Here is a 22,590-nt window from a genome sequence, read left to right on the forward strand (position 1 = left end):
AGGTGGGAGAGAGGCCTTCACTAATTAGATAGTAGATAGGAACTACTTTAGGTGAAGGGAAAGACAGCACACAATACAGGGGAGGTCAGCACAATTGGACTAAACCAAAAGCAGTTTCCCGAATAAAATTAAAAAAAAAATGCTCAACTTACAAAACAGTGAGGCTCCAACTGTGGTCTGCTGAGCTTCAAGCATTTCAAAAGGGATACACCTTGGTGCTAAATGCCTTAGAACCAGAATAAAGCCTTACCTCTGAGGTCCAGAGGCCTAAAAACTGGCTGGTATATGTTAATCCAAGGTTACCAAAAACATATTGGTATCATGTGTTTGGAAAGCTTTGTGGTATAGTAGTTAAGTGCTTCAGCTGCCAACCAAAGGGTCAGCAGTTCAAATCTGCCAGGCATTCCTTGGGAAATCTATGGGGCAATTCTACTCTGTCCTATAGGGTTGCTATGAGCTGGAATTGACTTGACGGCAACTGGTTTAGTTTTTGGTTTGATCATGTGTTTAATGTGAATAGCAATTCCTTACAAAAATGGAAAGAAAAACAACAAGGAAAAAAAATCCTTTATGATCAGAAACAAAGAATTTAGTATAATAATAGAATAGTTCTTAGAATTAAAAAAATTTAGAGTAAATGTATGTTGGTGTTTCTGGATGAATTGATGATCTACAAAATGATGGGCTAAAAAAATATTAAATGAATAAATGAAAGCCCCAAAGTGAGAATGCTACCTTAAAACACAGGAAATGAAAGTCAAGAGGTATGAAAGCCTATAAAAGCTAGACAGCAAAAAATACCATACATATGCTAATTGTTATAGTCCTGAGTTCAGTTCACTTTTATCTAAACTTCATAGTTGTGATCTACTCTTCTCAAACAGGCTTTGTATATTTTTAAAAATACATCCAATTGCTTTGATATTATGGAGTCATAAGACTAGGAATAAATGTTCAATTTCACATGGGAAAATCCAAAACATCATCTAGCAGGAAACTTAGAATTGATTCCTAGTAATTTTTTTTTTTTAATGTTAGAACAAAAAAAAAAAAACCTAAACCCATTGTCATCAAGTCGATTCCGACTCATAGCAACCCTATAGGACAGAGTAGAACTGCCCCACAGAGTTTCCAAGGAGCACCTGGTGGATTCAAACTGCCAACCTTTTGGTTAGCAGCTGCAGCTCTTAACCACTACACTGCCAGGGTTTCCATAATGTGGGACAAAATTTTTCAAATGCAACAAACACTAAGGCACAGCATGTTGGAAATGGGACAGTTTATTCATATATAAATGGATTAAAATCCACTGGAATTTTAAAATTATATTCTACATATACATCTAAAGGATAATGCTTCAATAATTTTTTTCAATGATGTTCTATATTTATCAGTGAAAACATTTCATGATAATATTGTTCTAGACAGTTTAGCAATCTAGCCCCTCTTTGAAATTTCGGTTACTAATTTTCTTTAACACATTACAGTTGCCATTTTGGCTGACAGTATTTAAATTAAAAAAAAAAAAAGCAATTTAGATTTTTTTTTTTGGTAAAAATAAAGCCATAGAATCACAGGCTTCTAAAGTTAATAAGCAATATAAATCATTATTTGGAATAACCTATCACACTATGCAAAATTTCATCTATATTATTTCTAATGTGTTAACTCATTCATTCTTTCAAAAAATAGTTGAATGTTGTACTAAAATTTGAGATACAACAATGATATAGAATCAGCATCTGCCCTCACAGACTTTACCACTAAGGTGAGAGAGAGAGAATATACAGGATCCAAGGAAAGCAGAAGAAAAAGACCTAACCTATGTCAGGCAAACTCTCCCTGATCTGAATTAGAAAAGGTTAAGAATACCAAGAATACAAGTGCAGAGTCAAGAAAGAGTATGGTTTGTTCTAAGAACTAAAAGAAAACTAGTGAGGAACTGGGCTATAAGTACAGGGTGGAGACAGACAATGGAAGGCTCACTAATCCACATCAGGAAATTTGGATTTATCTTAAACGGCAATAGAAAGTTACTAAGAAGCATATTCCTACAATCAATATTCCATTGCCATCGAGTCAAATTCGACTCATGACGACCCTATAAGATAGAGTAGAACTGCCCACTGGGTTTCCAATGTTGTAAATCTTTACAAAAGCAGGCTGCCATATCTTTCTCTCATGGAGTGACTGGTGGGTTTGAGCTGGCAACCTTTCGGTTAGCAGCTGAGCGCTTAACCATTATACCACCAGGGCTCCTTACCATCAATATTACCTATGCAAAAATAAAATGAACCCAAAAATTCCACTCACATTTTGTGAATACACTGGAAATAGAAGTTATGAAACTGAATAACAAAGAGAAATATTGGCTCCAGATGCACAGAAATTACCTAAGTTCTTTTAAGTATCAACACAAATCCTTTTCTCCGTCTTTTGTGTGTTTCCTATTTAAAATAAGAATGCTATACGGATGATCTCATTTTTTGATGTGGCAGTGATATTAAATGGCCTAAGATAAAGGCATGCCCTTAACCCACTCCCAAATGCAAAGTCAATGGTACTTACTACATCCAGCCTTATAGCTGAAGCCTGGAGGAAGGAGGAATCCTTGCTGGGCAGCTGCAGCCAGTGTCCGTTGGTCAGGAGGGAATACGGGAATCATTAATGGCGGCAGCTGACCTTGAACCTGCTGAACATGATAGAGCGAATCAAAGAGAAGAAGTTCTAGTGCTCCATGCTTCCCACCCTCCTTACTTTATGTTAAAGGAAATAATTTATTTAATTCAATATACTTTCATACAAGGTTGCATAAAATACTCGCTTGAGAATTAGGCCTTGGACTACCTTAGACAGAAGAATCAGAAAGTCCTAGAGTTAGATATTATCTAGTCCAACCTCTAACTTAATGAATAATTGCCCTACATAATATATTTGACAGTGATGAAAACACCACTACTTTGTGTGAAAAGCCATTTTATTATTGCAGTAAGGTAATGGTTAAAAAATTCTCCCTTAGACTGAACTGAAATCTCCCTCTGTAAATCTCACACATTAGGACTAATTCTACCTTCTAAAACAAAACTAACCAAACCAGCATCATTTTATATTATATATCAATAGTTCTTCATTTATCTGGAGACAATTCTCATGTTGACACATCATATGGAAATTTAAAAATTCTAAAATATTAGACCTGGAAGAGAGCTTAGGGGAGATTGGTACTAAAAGAGAACTGACCTGTCCGTGGTCATAGAACAAGTTAGTCAGAGCTGGGTATAGTCTCCAGTCTCTTGAACCCATATACAGACCCTCTCTACTGCATGTATATGTTTGTCCTTTTTGAAGCAATTGAACTATTCCTCAAACCACATGGCTTCTGTTTTAGTTGGAATCTTTGGAACACACTCTAATTTACTAGGGTCTCTGTCTGTCAGGGTTTTTTTTTTTTTTTCTGTCAGGGTATGGAGTTCCATCAATAAATAAATAATCTGGCCCAATGGGATCACTATCTTCTTTGAACTGAGTAGGAATCTCTAGAAATGTATCCAAAGATATTCCGTATTTGCAGCTATGTCACATTATTGGCTAATGCAGATGCCATTAACTAAAAGCTCTAGGTTTTTTTTTTTTTTTTTAATTCACCTAGGGCTTTTTTTTTTTTTTCTTTAAATTCAAATACATAATCAAGATAACCCTGGGGAACATGATCATGATCACTGGTTAGTGTTAGTCATTGGTTATATGAATGAGAGTTTAAGATCTTGGGGAAAATCACATATCTGACACTTCATTCTCTCTCACTGCTCCTTTTGCACATTAATTCAGTTGTTTGGAAAATATTTAACGAACATCTACTATGTGAAAGAAACTCAGCTAGTCAGTAAGGATCTAATAGTGAACATGAAAGCCAAGACCCTATGCCACGAAGTTTAGATTCTAGTGAAGAAGATGGTAAAAAAAAAAAAAAAAGTAGAACAAAGATAATTAGACATTCATTGAGTCATTAAATCCTTGTAGGCACCACTTAAATATTTTTTAAACCTGTCCTCTTTTTCCCACTAGCATTGCATATTCCCAGAGTTCTTTTGATTCTTATAGATCTCATCATTTCTCAGAGTCTGTCTTCAGTTTCTTTCTCCTTCATTCATTTTTCACAGGAAACCTCTGAGCAATTTTTGAGATTTTGGTTGGTGAGTGTGTGTGGCAGGACAAGGGAGGAGGAAGTGAGGAAGTGAGAGGGGAAAAGAGAAGGTTGGGGAAAGGAACAGAGAGGAACAGAGGATAGGCAGTAAGGGAAGGCAGGGTAAGGAGGGAGAGGGAGAAGGAGAAGGGGACAAAACATGAAGAACATTTTAAGAGAGATCTCTTTTCACCGGTAACTCCAAATCAGAAGCATTTCTTTTAGCCAAAAGGATTTTAAGCCTATCGCTACCACCAGAGTGAAAACCAAAACCCAACCCATGGCTATTGAGTCAATTCTGACTCATAGCGACCCTATAGACAGAGTAGAAATGCCCTATAGGTTTCCAAGCAGTGGCTGGTGGATTCGAACTGCCAACCTTTTGGTCAGCAGCCGTAGCTCACCGTAGCTCTTAACTACAGTACAATGACAAAAAGGCAAACAAAAAGCCAGTGTCTTAATGTTAGAGCTGAAAGTTTATACCCATACAGCCAGCATCTCTGGAGCATACTGGGAAAAATAAAGATAAGCCTTTTTTAGGAACCAACTGAATATGATGGATTAAAGATTTAAAAAATTACAGATTGCATATTGAGCAAGTATGTAAAACGAAATGGCCTAAAACAAGAGGCAGCTATCCCAATGCAAACTAACACAGGGGCCAGTTCAATATGAGAAGGGAATGCAGACCAGAATAACAAACTAACTATGAGTTACACTGGTTAGGGTTATCACCAGCTACTATATATCATTTATACTTCATTGTTTGTACGGAAGTATTATATTTTATATAGCACAATTTCTCCTAAGATGCCATTGGTTATAAGATATACCATAAGTTTAATAAGAGTGTTTTGGAGCACAGAGGTAAGGAACCTCAAGTTAAATGCATACAAGGGTTATAAGAGACATTCAAATTTCTGATACTTTAAAATGCGGACAAAACGAGTCTGCGAATTGCAGAAACAATAGGTTCTTGCTTTAGTACGGTACCTAGTTCTCAAACTTGAATATATATTGGAATCACCTGGCATTCTAGAAGATCCCAATACCCAGGTTTCTTCCCAGGCCAATTAAATCAGAAACTCTCTAGGGGTGAGAGCCAGCTATCAGCTACCCAGCTATCAGCATTTTTTAAAGCTCCTCTGACGATTATAATGTGCAGGCAGGTTTTAGAAGTACTGTTTTAAAGAAGGGTTTCAGTCAGTACCTGTCAACAAATCTTTCTGCTTTCCCAGAGTGCTTTACCCTGAGTTACAAAGCTCCTCCAGGTATATAAATAGTTGAAAGGGAGCGTCTGCCTGACTACTAAGGGTTCTGGTGCCACAAAGATAAAACCAGATATTAAGCTATGTTCCTCACAGAATTCCTTCTAAATGACTTTTGTATTTGTTTTTTATATTCCCTGCTTCTTTAAAAACTTTTGATGGTTTGCTATTACCTGGAAAATAATGACCAAATCCCTCAGCATGGTGTTCAAGACTCTTTATAATATATTTCCGGTCTATCTTTCCAGACATTTCTGCTGCCCTCCTTCACATATCCTATACTCTGCCCCAATGGACTATGAGAGTTTCTGACATATTCTGTATTCTCCCATGCTTGAATATGTCATGCTTGAATATGTTTACAGTATTTTCTCCTCTGTTTTGGGTCGTATTTCTTTTCCTTCTCTTCCTGCAAAATTCTACTCCTTCTTTAAAGCCTTTCGAGATGCACATATGTCTGCCTGTAAAGCACTTCTTAGAGTGCTAACAACTTATTTTCAGTTCACTGATGCTGAAATTGATCTATTTGAGAGAGAAGGATGTATTATATTAAAACAGTGTAGCATCTTTTAGGCAAATTCTAAAATCGATTTGTTATAGGGTTAGTAATTCATTCTATATATTTGCTAGTTTTGCATTTTGTTTTAGTATTACGATTTGTTTCACTAATTTTTTTCAAGATCCACATATACAGAGTAACGTAGAATTTCAGACCTTTCAGACAGAAAGAGCTGTTGATTCTTTTAACCTTATAACGCTAACGCCATTTTAGTCTCACAAAGCTAACACGGTTGAATAATTGTTACTTATGTGACATTGAGTCTCCCCATGACCTATGAGCTTATTTAGGAAGGACTATAATCAGTTCTACTCTGTCCTACAGGGTTGCTATGAGTTGGAATTGACTCGATGGCACTGAGTTTGGTTTTTTGATTGTATAATTTAGTTACCATTGTATCTTTAGGGCTTGGTGCAGGACTTGAAACTATTATATATAGTGATAATTCATAAATCCCAAAACATAACAAATCATATAGTCCCATCATTCTAGTTAAATCTTCATGCATTAACTCCAAATGGTCACAAAAGGCCTGTGGACAAAACAAACGAACAAAAAACCAGTACCTAATGACCACAAAGGAATCCAGTATTCCCCTGAGAAGAATGGAAAGATGAAGTACCGGTTGTTTTGCGTTCCTATTCTTAAAGTATGGCAAAGAGGGTCTAGCTTATATATCTATAACTTTTAAGATGATTCATGCATGAAGAGACAGAAAAGTAATCCAGAAATATTAGAAATTTATGCAACCCTTTTGTAATGGACAGGTATGCCTGTCTATCATAGTCTAATTAATATCACGGTGTTTTAATCTTTATAGTTTTGTAATATGATTTGATAATAGGAAAGTCTAGTATCCTATCATTATGTTCTTTCACAAAAATTTCCAATACATTTTTTTACATTTATTTTTCCACATGAATTTTAGAATATGAAATTTCTTTTTGAACTGAATATGTTGACAGCTTGATGACCAATAGCAGATTATGTCTTTCAATTTATTGAAGTCTTTGCTTCATATAATGCTAACAGTTTACTTGGTAATTTTATTTCTAGTGTTTTTTTAATAATGTATGTTATTGGCATTGTAAAGGGAATGTTTTCTAGATTACGTTGTTTAACTGGTTGTTGCTTGTACATAGGGTAACTACTTGTGTAGGGTAATTCTTATCCAGATAATTCATTTTTACTCTTACAGTTTATAATAATTTTTTAGGTAAAAATTTAGTGTTTTAAAGAATAAAAAGCAATGAATTCTGGGGCTTTCATTAAATTTATGTATTCTAAACTTATTACCACAAACTTTTATCTTACTATGGAGTAAATTATTAAAATGTATTTTTTATTTTATTTTAGTATTACAATTTGTTTTACTATTTTTTTTTTTCAAGATACACATATATAAGATAACATAGAATTTTAAAGCTAAAAAAGATCATAGAAATCATCCGGGCCAACACAGGCAATGTGTGTTGATAAGGAAACAAGATCCCACATGGCCAAATAAATTGTTCAATATTCCACATTTAGGTAAAAACAAAGTCAGCATTGGAATACCTCCTGACTTTTTCACTACTCAGGGAAAAATATAAAAAGAGGGAAATAAAAAGGAACCAAAATGGAAAATAAACCTAATTTCACAGTCCCAATGATGAGTTTTCTTTAGACTATAATAGAATATATTGTAAAGCACTGTACTAATATTCAGGATAAACACTATAAATAAAATCCAAAATGTATGCAAAATGAATGTAAAATATTGTTGCTATAAATTAATTTTCATTTTATTGCTGCTCAACTCTTTGGGAGAAAAGGACATATCATATCAAAACGGCGCAGTGTTTTTTAGACAGATTATAAAACTGATTTGTTATAGGGCCAGTAATTGATTCTGTATGTTTACTAGTTTTGAATATTTTCAAATTCTAGTCCCTATTGATTTTATCTCTTTTCACTTAAGTCATGAAATTTCCCTTAAACTACTGAGGTGAAAAATGTATGAATTTGTAATTTTTAAGTTTGATAAAATATTTTTATCACAGAATTTTAAATTTTTTAGTGGGAGACATCTTAATCACAAGTTAAAATAACTTATACTAAATTTAAGAGGCTAGTTTCATATTTTTTAAACTTTAAAATGAAATATTGCTATTGTTAGTTTTAATACACAATATTTATAGTTCTACCACATAGATACTGCCTGCAGTCTTGTTCTCTAAAAACCTAATCCAAAAGAAAGCAACCACATCATCGCACTTGTAAAAGAATAAGTAAACCCCCATCCATAATTCATGGTCAAACAGATTTTTTATTTTATGTAAATATTCTATTGTAAAGCCCTTCAGTTGCTTACTGAAACTTATATATCAAGTAGATGTTTAAGATTATTAATCTGGCTTCTATTTACATGAGCCTATTTGCTAATTTATTCATTCCATCATCATTTGTTAAGCAGTTTTTTTTTTTTTTTTTATGTGCCAGACACTTTTTGTGGTAACTAGGGATACAAAGATGAGCTCACATACAATGCCTGCTCTCTAGAAGTTCTCAGAGCCTGGTGGGGAAGTGAATAGATAATGATAATACACTGCCGCTAACTGAATGATAGAGACTTGTATAGGATACTTTGGAAGGACAGAAGAGAGACTCCTAACACAGCCAGGAGAAGTCAAAGAAGGCTTCCTGGAGGTAGTTGCAGCAGGTGTAAGGTCTGAATAGGTAAGTGTATATTAGACAGGCAAAGGGGTGGGGGTGTGAGAAAAGAATTCTAAGCAGAGGAGTCATGAGCAAATGAACAGGGGCAAGAAATAACATGACATTAGTGGGATACCACCAGCAGTCTAAAAGAGCATAAAATATAAGAGGGAACCGGTGGTAGACTGGGGTAAAAAACTTGAGATTTCCCCTGTAGGCTCTGGGTAACTACTGAGGGATTTTAAGTAGCCCACCCAGTGCCGTCGAGTCGATTCCAACTCATAGCGACCCTATAAGACAGAGTAGAACTGCCCCATAGATTTTCCAAGGAGCATCAGTCAGATTTGAACTGCCAGCCCTTTGGCTGACAGCCACAGCACTTAACCACTACGCCACCAGGGTTTCCGATTTTAAGTAGGAAGGTAAAATATACTCGGGTGACTATGTGGAGAAAATATTTGAGAGGTTAAGTACAGACATCGGGCAAGAGGCTAATACAGTCAACTACCACCACCACTACAACCAGTTGCCATGGAATCAATTCTGACTCATGGTGAACCCATGTGTTTCAGAGCAGACCTGTGCTCCACAGGGTTTTCAACCGCTGATTTTTGGGAAGTAGATCCCCAGGCCTTTCTTCGAAGGCACCTCGGGTAGACTTGAATACAATCAGATAGGCAATAATTTAGGATGGCTTCATGTAAGAGTTGAGATATGGGTAAGGGACAAAAAGCCAAGAAATATCTAAGTAAAAAAAAAAAAAGAAAGAAATTCACAGAACTTGGAAGTAAACAAAATGGCAGAATAAAAGATAACTCTCAGGTGTCTAGTTTATGTGACTGTCTTTATAGTGGTGTCAAGCACATCAAAAAAAAAAAAAAAGGCACGGGGGAATAATAGTATTCTTGGAAAGATATAGTTTTGATCACAATGTGTTTGAGGTGCGTAAAGAATATTCCACCGGAGATATCTTACTAGTAGATGGATACTCCAGTATGAAGCTATGCAGTGAAATCTTTAGAGGCTATGGTTTTGGGAGTCATTAGCTGATTAGAGTGAATTAGGCAATCTAGAGAGAGTTGAAGGGTCAGGAGAAGAATTAGCTGAAAATCATCTGAGTTATAAAACAATTTAATAATAGGTGGAGGAAGAGGAAAAGGAATAGGTGAGCGGTGAGGAAAGACAAGAAGAAAGAAAATCATGAGAGCACAGTGTTATAAAAACCAAGGAAATTTCCAGATTGAAGGAGTGTCTAATAGTGAAAAATGTGGCAGAAAGAGTATTTTAGAAACAAAAATTATGACTCTTGGAATTGTCAGTTAGAAGGTAGTAATGAATCTAAAGGCATCAATAGCATTAGAATGGAAGTAGAAATCATTTTGGAGTAGGTTGAGGACTGAATAATAGGCAAGGAAATTGATATTTAGCAAATGTAGACTATTCTTTAGAGGTTGAATGAGAAGTGAGGTGAGACATTTGATAGCACCCGCACAAGGATGCCAGATGAAGGAAAGGCTTTCTTTAGGTAGCAGAGTTTTGAGCATATTTATTGGATAAAAGATGCAAATGGAGATTGAATGTTTTAAATATAGGAAAGAGAGAAACTATTTGTACACCAAAATTCCAGAGGAGACTGAAAGTGCAAGTCAGGGGTAGAAAGGTTAGTTTTGAACATGACATCTCTTCTTCTGGGCCCTGTGGAATGGAGCTATGTTAATAGATGGCTGTTGTTGTTAGTTGGCATTGAGTTGATTATGACTCATTTTGACCCCATGTGTGCAGAGTAGAACTGTTCTAAAGGATTTTCAAGGCTGTGACCTTTCAGAAGCAGATCACCAGGCCTGTCTTCTGAGGTGCTTCCGGGTGGGTCTGAACCTCCAACTATTTGCCTAGTAGTCAAGCACTTAACTGATCGCACCACTCAGGGACTATATGAATGGATGGAAACAGATGCATGTTTTATAAACAGGAAAATGAGAGGGTAAGGAAAATCAGGCCTGATAGAAGAAATTTTCTCAATGAGCATGGCAAGGTCATATCCTAAAAATGAGAGAGAATGACACTAAGGACGGGAGTTGAGCAAAGGTAAGGAAGTTTGGGATGGTCATTGTGAGGAATGAAAGAGAAAGTAAACTGTGGACAATTAAAAAGAGTGAAAGAAAATGCTGAGTCCCTAGGTGAGACCATATGAATTATGATGCTGTCAGCCTTCCTTTTTTCTGTGAGTTTTCTCAAAGAAGGCCCAGTCACTGTGGTCGAGGATAGGATAAGAGAAGGTGGATTCCAGCCTTCAACTTACGGAAGAGGAGGAAGTGGCAAAATTTCAGCAAGGATACATTATGAAGAAATAAATTTCTTTTGATTAACCATGGGCTTTAGGCTTTAGAACAGGAAGAGAGGCCTGGAAGGCATTGCTAGACAGGGAGAAATACAGGAATCAAAGAACTGGAGGGAATCCATGATTTAAAAGAACATGTCTTACTAGAATCAGTATGAAAGCACCAACAACAGGAAGTTATTGTGAGAGATCTGTTAAAACTACATACACAAATATTAAAATGAAAGAAAGCTCCACGATTTAAGTTGGCACGATTACAAATAAACTGTAAAATATAAAACTTTTGCAAACTTTCCTCAAGAGTTTAGTCTGATGAGTGCTGTAGTGTTCAAGTACACACCATCTTTAGGGATCAGTTCACCTACAAATAAAATTCAGCCACCTTCAGCAGGGAGCATAGCAGCTGTTTAGAAGCACATAGCAATACTACACAGCAGTTTCTGAGAAAATGAAGAATATAATATCTAAATGAGAATGCAAGAGGGGTTTAGGTAGGCAGGATATAATTATCCAAACTGGAGTTAAGCCAGAATAACAAAGCTGACTTTCCACCGTTAGCAAAAAAGACATGGGATATTCAATGACCACTAATAGTCTGTTATTTTTCATTTCATGTAAAATAAAGTAGATTTGTCAGTTTATCCTACCCAATGCAGTGGTCTTTAGAAGGAAAAAGAACTACATAAAATGAAGAATACAGGAGTCAATTTATCTTACAATTAATCTACTAGGAAGACTAAAGGAAATCTCATTGAGAGAGGTAGGAACATAGAAACATTGCTAAAATTGCAATCCCTGCCTTTCACTTTCTAACAGTCACACTGGAGCTGTATCACCTCTAATTTCATTTGATTCAAGACAAAGACAAAGTAACCATATTCTTTTAGAACAAAAATGAACAGCCATGTGTGGATTTTTTACATAGTACTCTTCTTCGGCAAAAAGCCACGGAACTTTTTTTAAAAATCGTTTCCAAGGATGAAAGTGACTTTGCCAAGCAAAGTGGCTTCAAAACAGGCCTCAAAAATACTAATAGAAAGACAGATGGTTCTACTAAGAGCTTGGCTGCCAAAAAAAAAAAAAAAAAAAAGAGTGATGCTATTGAAACTGACTGCAAAGTTATCTGATGACTACAAATACTTTTGTCCCATCGCAAGTGCTGACTCTGCCTCCAGGGCTGATATGGCCAAAATACTAACTTCCCCTCATCCTATCCTCCTGTGTTCCCACCCCTCCTAAGTAAAACCTGTCAGTGCCAAGCCCCACAGAACAGCACAAGCGTGCACTTGATTCTGACTGACTGCTCAGCAGAAGCAAAATATTGCACTGAAGAACTCCTATTTAGGAACAGACCCACAAGGAAAATTGCTTTTCTTTTCAAAACTGCCTGTCACATTTTCTTTTTCTAATTCCCCTTTTCCTCTTCCTCCCTGTCACCAAAGGGCCCCTGGGCCCTATGAGTTTAGATGGTACAAACTCAATTTGTATAAAGAAGGCAAGAAGCAGACCACAGAGAGGTGAAGAGAGTTTGCAAGGATAGAGAAATAATCCAGTCAAGGCACAATGCAATTTTCTTTCCAAACTACTACTACAATAATACCTCCACTTTATTTCCTTCAGGGCAACTGTCATTTCTATTTAACCAGATTGCTACCAGATATAATAGAAACTGAAATATTATATGGTCACTGACTCTTCCTTTCAATGGCTCATTTCACTACTGCATTTTAACTTTTACATGATGTGTTCTCTGTTGGCACCAGGATACAGCCACTTTCAAACGATGCAGAATTAAGACCTCTGCCATCTGAAGGCTATGAGATTTCATTCTTAATATTATGCTGGTCTGACTTAAATATTCTTCTTGTCCAATAATTCCTGTTTACTTATTTTTAACTCTTAAGCATTACATTCTTATAAAGCACCATTTTAATAATATTAAGGTCAAATTTCAATTAAAATAATGAGGTTTATATTAAATATAATATGCTTAAAATAACTGCATTTGATGACTTCAGGGGAAAAAAATTCCATATTAAAAAGTTGATAATCATAGAAACTTAAGGGTGGCAAAAACACAGTAGTGTTAAATTAAAAAAAAAAAAAAAATGCGACAGTGTAGGAGAAACACAGCTATTTTCTTTGCCAAGGGTAGTTTTGAGCCGAATAAAATAATTTTGAAAAGAAATGATTAAAATATCTCAAACTTGATTCATTATTTAAGATTTATGAATCATCTATTTCTTAAAGGCAGTATTTTCCACAGCTGTTTCTTGATAAAAACCAGTTTCTTTATGATGAAACTCTATTTTTTCCCAAATGCGTGTGGCGATTTGTGTTACTTGGCGTCTTAACAACAAAACAGCATGGTTCATATGACTATGCATGGTTGTCTGTTCACATGAACAGAATCAGGTTTTGCAAACACTAATACAATCTTATTTTACATCATGCATTGCTATGTCGATTGTCATTTACAAGCAAGTGAAAGAGGACATAACATATAATGGTCAACATTAAATAAAATGAAGTTTTTCAATTATATTTATCAGGAGTATATGATTAAAAAACTTAATAAAATTCACTACTTGATTTCTGTTTAATGAAGCTTCGTTCAATGGCTTATAAGTTTATTCATGATTTTGTTCTCATATATTACAGACTCAGCTTAACATAGGTTCTTTAAAAAATTTTTACCTAAAAAAAGTGTCATTTTGTGGGGAGAGAGGAATTGGAAGTGATTGCTAAAGGGTATGGAAGTTTCTGGGGAAGTGATTAAAATGTTTTAGAATAGTGGTGAGGGTTCAAAACTGTGAATATACTAAATACTGAATTATCCACTTTAAAAGGATGAATTTAAGGTACATGAATTATACCTCAACAAAAGAAATAACCACAGCAAAAATAAATAAATAAAAAAATAACAAAAAAACAGAACACCTTAGAAAATATATAACTTCACTAATGCCTGAAGCGGAATTGAGTGTGCTTTAGAATAGTCATACATTCGTATTTTATAAATTAATTGTACATAGATTAATTCATTTACACTTTATCTAGCCCCTTGGCAACCAGAAGATCAGGAATTGTCATCTTCAATTTTATTAATGAGGACAACTAATAGGTAAACAAATAGGTTTGAGGGCTTACGCATGATCACATAGCTATTAGAACTGCCCCATCGGGTTTCCAAGGAGCGGCTGGTGGATTCGAACTGCCGATCTTTTGGTTTGCAGTCATAGCTCTTAACCACTGCGCCACCAGGGCTCTAGCCAAAGGAATAAGACTAGAACTTAATTATTTTATCCTTTTTAGTACATTATAAAACAAAACATATGTATATCATTTTCTGAAATAAAAAAACAGATTTACTTAAGAAAAAAGGATAAAAATATTCAGACGAAATAAATTCATATGTTTTCTCATCATAAAAATCAATCACATTTAAATGATCTTTAAAAGATAAAATTCTATCAGGTTTTAAGAGATTTTTATAGCAAGGGTGATATTTTTAATTTTCATCTTATTACATTTTAATTTTGATTTGCTTTCTGTACAAAATATTTTTGAAGTTTTATACATGTGTACAGATTAATAATCTGAAAGTTGATCTAAAAATATAAATGCAACTGACCAGCACACTGCCTAGCATATAACAGAAGGATATTTAACATGGGACTACCATCCTGTGATAGGTCCTACCTTAAAGGTCTTAAATTGTGGGCCATTGTTGCGTATAACTGGAAGAAAATGGGGAAAATGTTCTTTGATTTATGACTACAGAAAAATTGAAAATAAAATGTACATTTTTCACTCCAACCGTTTTTTATTAAAAAGTATGTAATACTGACATTTACTTCAGTTTCCTCAAATTATCTCCAATTACTTTGACCTTTATTAGTTTATTCCTTTCTGAAATTTTTACATCACTAGTATTTATTCTATGCAACTAGCATTGGATTGTGAAATCTTTCAATGTTTTCTATTTCCTGTTTGTGCTAGTTTACTCACCCGATTTATGGTTCTTCCAGGTCAGGAGATCTTACGTTATTCTTCCTGTCCTCAAATTTGAGGCTATCAGTTTAGCTCAGAACGTCACCCAATTAAGACTAAAGAACTATTTTTTCCTCAAATGTAACTTGCTTTATGAAGACTATCCAAACTCTCCAAGTAAAATATATTCACTCATTTATTGAGTGCCCACTCTGTGGTAGGTACCCTTGTAGTCTCTGGGGATACTGCAATGAATAAAACAGACAAGTGTTACGGAAAAAAAGAAAACACAGGAAGAGGAAAAAGAACGTTTCTGTGGAGGCTGCAAGTTTAAATGTGGAATAAATGATATGGTGACATTTGAGTAAAGACTTGGAGGATGTGAGACAATAAACCTCAGTTTTCTGAAGGAAAGCATTCCAGACAAAAGGAAGAGGAGATGCTAAAATCTAAAGCAAAAATGTACCTACTGTGTTCAAGAAGCAATGTCTCCTGTCTGTATTCCATAAAAATATCACATTAGGTTGAAATTACTTGTGTCTGTCTTTATAGCTAAGCTGCCTTCAGGAGCATAGCTAACTCATACTGCTATCAGTGATACCCAGATCAGTCCCTATAATGTAGTAGATGCTTAATATATGTCAATCGATTATTTTAAAAGATACTCACTATTAGGAAAGTCTAATCATGTCTTAGCTTTTGTTTTTGCTAATAATAAAAAAGCCAAACCTATTGCCATCAATCCCGATTCATAGCAACCCTATAGGGCAAAGAAGAACTGCCCCACAGGGTTTCCAAGGAATCCCTGGTGGATATGAACTGCCGACCTTTTGGTTAGCAGCCAAACTCTTAACCACTACACCACCAAGATTTCCCGGCTAATAATAGTAACTAGTTTATTAAAACATTGTTTTTATATAATGGAACTTTATTTTACTTTCATTCAGGAATCATAATTTGTCCTCAAAGTAATGCCCTGAACCATGGCAAATAACAAAAAAAATTTTTCCCACCTAATCCTTTATAATCCTTTATCAGGCCTGGTTTTAGAGCTGACTACGCTAACAGTTAGGTTTTGTGAACTTCATAATTCCTCAGGAGATAAAGAGAAATAAAAATTCTGATGCTTCCTTAATGAAATGACCCAGGAGCTGCAGTCAAATGTCACTCATGATAAAACTGCAAATTTTGATTAATTACATGGAATGAATTGGTGTGCATGGGTAGTGTTTGGTGATTTTTGTTTGTTTATTTGTAAGTTGCAAACAGTATAGTGAGTGGGTGATAAAAAATGGCAAACTGGAGGGAAGAAAAGCCTTAGGGCAACATTCCTGAAAACAAAAATAATTCAAACAGCTCCTCTAAATGCAACCTTATATGGGGAAAGCTAATGGCTAGATTCCTTCCTAGCAAGTGAAAAGTCCGTGTTCTTTGAGTAATAATGTATGCTGCCTCTCAGTCTCTGTTGGAACAGGACACTCAGATGCTTACCTAACGCAGCTATACTGAAGACACTCTAGCAGTAAGCCACTCACTAGAACATTTGCCACTGAAAATAAAATGTGAGAAATTACCAAAAAGGACATGGTAGCTGTTTCTTGAGCTAAAAGGTGAAATATTTTTGTAACTGGACAACCCATTGAACACAGTGTCCTTTATATAATGAATCCTCTAGTGACAAAGGGGAGCCCTGGTGGTGCAGTGGTTAAGAGCTCAGCTGCTAACCTAAAGGTCGGCAGTTCAAATCCACCAGCTGCTCCTTGAAAACCCTATAGGGCAGTTCTACTCTGTTCTATAGGGTTGCTATGAGTCGAAACCGACTCAATAGCAACTGGGAGTGAAAAAGAAGTATTACAAAACACACAACTATAAAAATTTCCAATAACAGGGAGTTGTGCATTTCCTGCAACAATCTATGCAAAGTACTGCTAATTTTACTACTTTGCTAATTTACCTGATACTTTCCAGCAAAAAGCACTGTAACCTTCCTACACATAATGATGATATTTAAATAAAGATGAATTATAAAATACCAGAGGTATTTTGCACTGTCTTTATAGACTGCTTTACAAAGAATTTTACTTTAAGTCATTGAAATTGTGACAAGCTAATTTTGTATGGATGCTTTATTGAATGAAATGAGAACAGGGACTGACTAAATAAATAATTTCCATCCCCCGGCCCTTTATCAGGGGCCCTGGTGGTGCACTGGTTAAGCGTTTGGCTGCTAACCAAATGGTCGGCAGTTCAAATCTACCGGCAGCTCCATGGAAACCCGGTGGGACAGCTCTACTTTGTCCTATAGGGTCACTATGAGTTGGAATTGACGGTGACTTTTTTTTTTTTAAACGGGCCCTTTATCTAAGGAGTCCTGGCGGTGCAGTGGTTAAGCCCTCAGCTGCTAAGCAAAAGGTCAGCAGCTGGAACCCACCAGCTTCTCCATGAGAGGAAGAAAGATGTGGCAATCTGTTTCCATAAAGATTACAGCCTTAGAAACACTATGGGGCAGTTCTCCTCTGTCCCATAGGGTCGCTATAGGTCAAAATCGACTCAATGACAATGGGGGTGGAGGCCCCTTTATCTGAAGAATTTTGATAGGTGTTTGTTAATGTTAATACTTGCTTTGCTTCCCTAAACTTCTCTGATGATGAATTTTTTTCTTTTCTTGTGGACTTTTGCACATTCTACTTTCAATCATTCAAACTCAATCATTCAAAACCCTATGAGACACTTCCATCACTCCCATTTAGATGAAGAAACAGAGACATCTGTCTGCCTAAGGTCAGACACGTAGTAAGTGACAGAGGTGAAATTCAGTCCCAGGAAACCCAGTTATACAAACTAGGCTCTTAAACATTATGTTTTACCGTTGCTCAAGTAAAAGATGTAATACTTATAAATACATCTTAGCATATCAAAATAAATTATAATTGCATAAAAATAGGAAAAATTATAAAAACTGAGTGACATAGATTAAAAATAATTACTTCAAAAAATAGGATTTTTTAAAAGTATGATGAAAATAGTACTAAAGGTGAGATAACCTAGAAATCTCTCCTGCTTCTATAGAAATAGATCCTAGACACGTAACAACCAACATACTTTGTGATGTAGAACCTCCAAGAAATTTACAGGTGAAGGAAGGGGAGAACTAGTAAATTGAAAGTAAGTAGAAAAATGACAGTTACCTTGAGGGCAAATGTAGTTAACAGCATCGGGAATCCAAGCCTTACGTCCCTACAAAGCTGCACCTATGACTCCTCCACTAAGCCATGACAATCAAAGGGAATATGCCACTGGGAAGAAAAGAGCTTAAAAGGAAATCTTGCAACTAAGGGTAACATATCAGGATAAAGTCCCTTGGTGGCACAAACCTTCTGCACTTGACTGCTAACCTAAGGGTAGGTGGTTTGAACCCACCCAGGAGTACTGTGAAGGAAAGGCATGGCGATCTCCTTCCATTAAGATTACAGCCAAGAAAACCCTCTGGAGCAGTTCTACTCTAACACACTAGGTTGCCGTGAGTTGGAATCAACTTGACAGCAATTAATAATAAAAATATAACAGGATACCTGTCTGTTTCTATCATAGATTTGATAGAGAGCCATTGATTATGATGATGGTGATGATGATGAGTCACTTAACAAATATGTATTGAGTGCCTAGAACGGACCAGCCATTTTTCTAGGTATTTGAAATACTACAGTAAACAAAGTACATTAAAATCTGGGACTTCATGGAGTTTACATCCTACTACTGTGAAATGTTAATGATAATAATATATGTTTATAATTCAACCACATACATTATCTCATTTGAATCTTGAGTTAAAATTAAAACTTCTATATTGTCAGTGAAACCCCAAGCAACAAAATTAAAGATAAGTGGTCCCTGGTTTGTATCGTCTCCTGGAATCTGACAGAATAATCTAGTCTAGTAACCAAGCGTTGCTAATCCAGGTTTCCCACAGATTAAGTTCAGCCAAGTATGAACTCACAACCAAAAATTTAACAAACACATGAAGGAAAAACAAAACAGAACAAAAACCTATTGTCATCAAGTCGATTCTTACACATAGTGACAGTATAGGACAGAGTAGAACTGCCCCATAGGGTTTCCAAGGCTATAATCTTCACAGTAGCAGACTGCCAGATCTTTCTCCTGCCGAGTGGCTGGTGAATTTGAACCACCAACCTTTTGGTTAGCAGCCAAGCACTTAACCACTGTGCTGTGTCACTAGGGTTCCTTAAGAAAAATCCAGAATATGTAAAAGCAGAAACTAAAAGCAACTGATTTAGACACCCAGAGGCATCCGAATATTGGATTATCAAGTGAAGAATTAAATAGTATGCCTAACATAGTCACTTAAGTAAAAGATGGAATAAAAAATTAGCAATAGACTATAAAAAGTTCATAAAGATTTGACAAATAATGGAACAGAATATTGAGAAATGAAAAATACAGTAACTAAAATAAAAACTCATTAAATGAATAAACAGCAAATTAGACAGAGGTTATGAAAGAAGTCATTACCTGGGAAATAGATCTAAAGAAATTACCCAGGTTTCAGTCCCCCAGACAAAGAGATGAAAAATATGAAAGAGAGGTTAAGGGTCATGGAGGCTAGAAAAAAATGGTCCATAAATGTCTAATCAGGATTTGAGGAGGTAAGAAGCCCTGGTTGCATAATGATTAAGCTCTCAACTGCTAACCAAAAGGCTGGTGGTTTGAACTTATCCAGCGGCTCTGCCAGAGAAAGACCTGGTGATCTGCCCCCATAAAGACTACAGCCAGGAAATCCCTATGAAGTAGCTCTGCCCTGTCACGTGGGATTGCTATGAGTCGGAATTGATCCAACGACACCCAACAACAGGCAATAATTCTAAAAGTTAATGGCTGAGACTTGTTCTGAATTTGAAAGATATAAGCCCATAGATGCAAGTGGCAAAATGTGTACAAGCAGAAGAAAGGAAAAGAAAATATCACTTAACACAGTATAGTAAAACTGCAGAAAACCAAAGGCAAGAGAATCTTAAAAGCAGCCAGATGGACGTCACCAACCAAGGAATGACAATTAGTCTGAAAACAAACTTCTAAAAAGTAATATCAGAAGTCAGCAGATATTGATAAAAGAAAAATAACTGTCAACATAGAATTATTTTTCTAGTAATGCTACCTTTGAAGAACATATGCAAAACAAGTGCTTTTTCCCCTCAGAAAAAAAGTCTACCATAAATTCCTTCATTAAAGGAATTTCTAACGGATGTTTCTCAGAAAGAAGGAAAAGAACCCTAGAAGGAAGAGTTGAGATGTAAGAAAAAATGATGAGGAAGCGACATCAGAACAGACCTGAATTTTTTAAATTTGGGTGAGCCAGAACAATAGCCGGAATGAGAAAAATTACAGGTCGAAGCTCTGCTAGAAACTTAATGTGCCTCTTAGGAAACAAGGGCAGTGTATGTGTTACATAGCAATGAAATGTCTTGCCTGTTGGATTTTGAGCAGAGTTGGAATCAGTAGTGCCCCACTCAAAGATGTCAGAGGACAGTGCTGCTTTGAGTGTACGTCACTCTCCACAATTCTGCCAAAAACCACATCAGGCTCCTGAAAGGGCTTCTACATCTCTTCAGAGTTGTATGTTCCAGGGATTTAACCCATAATGTTTCCCATTCCTGTTATCATTCTAGGTCACCCAAATTGTAACCAATCAGGTCTGTTCTGGTTTCACTTCAACGGCCATGGCTGAACAAGTTCAAACCAGTTCAAAATCCTGGACTAAATGCATCAGTGGAAAAGAAAAAAAAAGATCATCAGAATGGATTTTTAAAGAAAATCCATCTACATTAAGTTTATAAGAGACATACTTAAATTAGAATGGCAAAATAAGTTTGAAAAATAATGGAAAAAGATATACCAGACAAGTATTTTTGTTGTTGTGGTTAAGTGCCATCAATTTAGTTCCGACTCACAGTGACCCTACTTACAAGAGAACGAAACACTGCCTGGTCCTGTGCCAACCTCATAATCCTTGCCGTTTGAGCCCATTGTTGCAGCCACTGTGTCAATCCATCTCATTGAGGGTCTTCCTCTTTTTTGTTGACCCCCTACTTTACCAAGCATGATGTCCTTTTCCAGGGACTGGTCCCTCCTGATAACATGCTCAAACTACGTGAGACGAAGTCTTTCTATCCTCGCTTCTAAGGAGCATTGTTGCTGTACTTCTTGCAAGACAGATTTGTTTGTTCTTCTGGCAGTCCATGGTATACTCAATATTCAGTTGAAAATACCATGGTCTGAGTCAGGCATACCTTAATCCTCAAAGTGACATCTTTGCTTTTTAACATTTTAAGAGGTCTTTTGCAGCAGATATGTCCAATGCAATACATCTTTTGATTTCTTGACTGCTGCTTCCATGGGCATGTTTGCAGCTGTTTCTTCTCATTTTGAGTCAGGCCACATCAGCAAATGAAGGTACTGAAAGCTTTACTCCACCTATATCATTAAGGTCGATTACTTCGAGGAGGCAGATCTTCCCCATTTGTATTTTGAGTGCCTTCCAACCTGAGGGGCTCATCTTCCAGCACTATATCAGACAATGTTCTGCTGCTATTCATAAGGTTTTCACTGGCCAATTTTTTCAAAAGTAGGCCACCGGGTCCTTCTTCCAAGTCTGTCTTAGTCTCGATGCTCCACTGATACCTGTCTACCAACAGTGACCCTGCTGGTATGTCAAATACCAGTGGCCTAGCTGCCAGCGTCACAGCAACGTGCAAGCCAGCACAGAACGACCAACTGACAGACAAGTGGTGGAGGCAAATATTAGTAACAACAATAAAAAAGTAAACAAGAAAGCTAAAATATCTATATTGGTATTAAACAAAATAGAGTTTAACACAAAAAGCATTACTGCAGATAAAGGATTTCCAGGAATAATAGTCAAAGTTTCAATTCTCCAAGAAAATATAATTCTAAAGTTAGATGGTTCTAATAAAATTGTCTCACAATTTATGGGGTAAAAATCTAAAGAGCTGCACGGAGAAATTAGCAAGCCTCCACTGTAGTGGGAAAATACAACTAATTACTGATGGCTCAAGTAAACAAACAAGCAAACAAAATCAGCAAGGATATAGGCAATTTGAATGATACAATCAGCAAGCTTCACCTAACGGACATGGAGAATTCCACATCCTATAATTATAAAATAAAAACACTTTTCAAGACACATGGAACATTTATAAAAATTGACCACATGCAAAGTCCTAAAGCAAGGATGAACAGATTTCAGAGATTTAGTATTGTGCAAAGTTACAATAAACATATTGGGTTTCAGATGGAGGGTAAAAGTCAACTTTTAAAAGTGGACTCCAAAATTCATAAATGCTCTTTTGAATGGGTGGTTTTGTCTTTAATTTCTGTTTTATGAGGCATATTTTAGAACAGGTTGCAACATTTACCTGGGAATTCAGTCTATGTTTCTATGAAAAATACAATTTGATTATTGAAATATGATCTGTATTTTCTAAATGTGCTTTACCACCATTAACAAGTGGGATCA

At 36.0% G+C, this 22,590-nt stretch overlaps 1 protein-coding gene across 21 annotated transcripts in view; it reads right to left on the reverse strand.

Moving 5' to 3' along the window:
• Window positions 1-22,590, reverse strand: part of SOX5 (SRY-box transcription factor 5) — a 1,155,824-nt gene that overhangs the window by 143,620 nt on the left and 989,614 nt on the right. For 18 of the 21 annotated variants that reach the window (XM_049885159.1, XM_049885146.1, XM_049885147.1 and 15 more), the window contains one exon: window positions 2,569-2,692. In XM_049885159.1, the coding sequence (XP_049741116.1) occupies window positions 2,569-2,692 (124 nt within the window). Of the gene's footprint in view, window positions 1-2,568; window positions 2,693-14,744; window positions 14,757-22,590 lie in introns of those variants that run through there. The other 3 variants (XM_049885160.1, XM_049885149.1, XM_049885162.1) reach the window with 2 other exon arrangements.

The sequence above is a fragment of the Elephas maximus genome, chromosome 4 (assembly GCF_024166365.1).
Source record: "Elephas maximus indicus isolate mEleMax1 chromosome 4, mEleMax1 primary haplotype, whole genome shotgun sequence".
Classification (NCBI taxonomy): Eukaryota; Metazoa; Chordata; class Mammalia; order Proboscidea; family Elephantidae; genus Elephas; species Elephas maximus.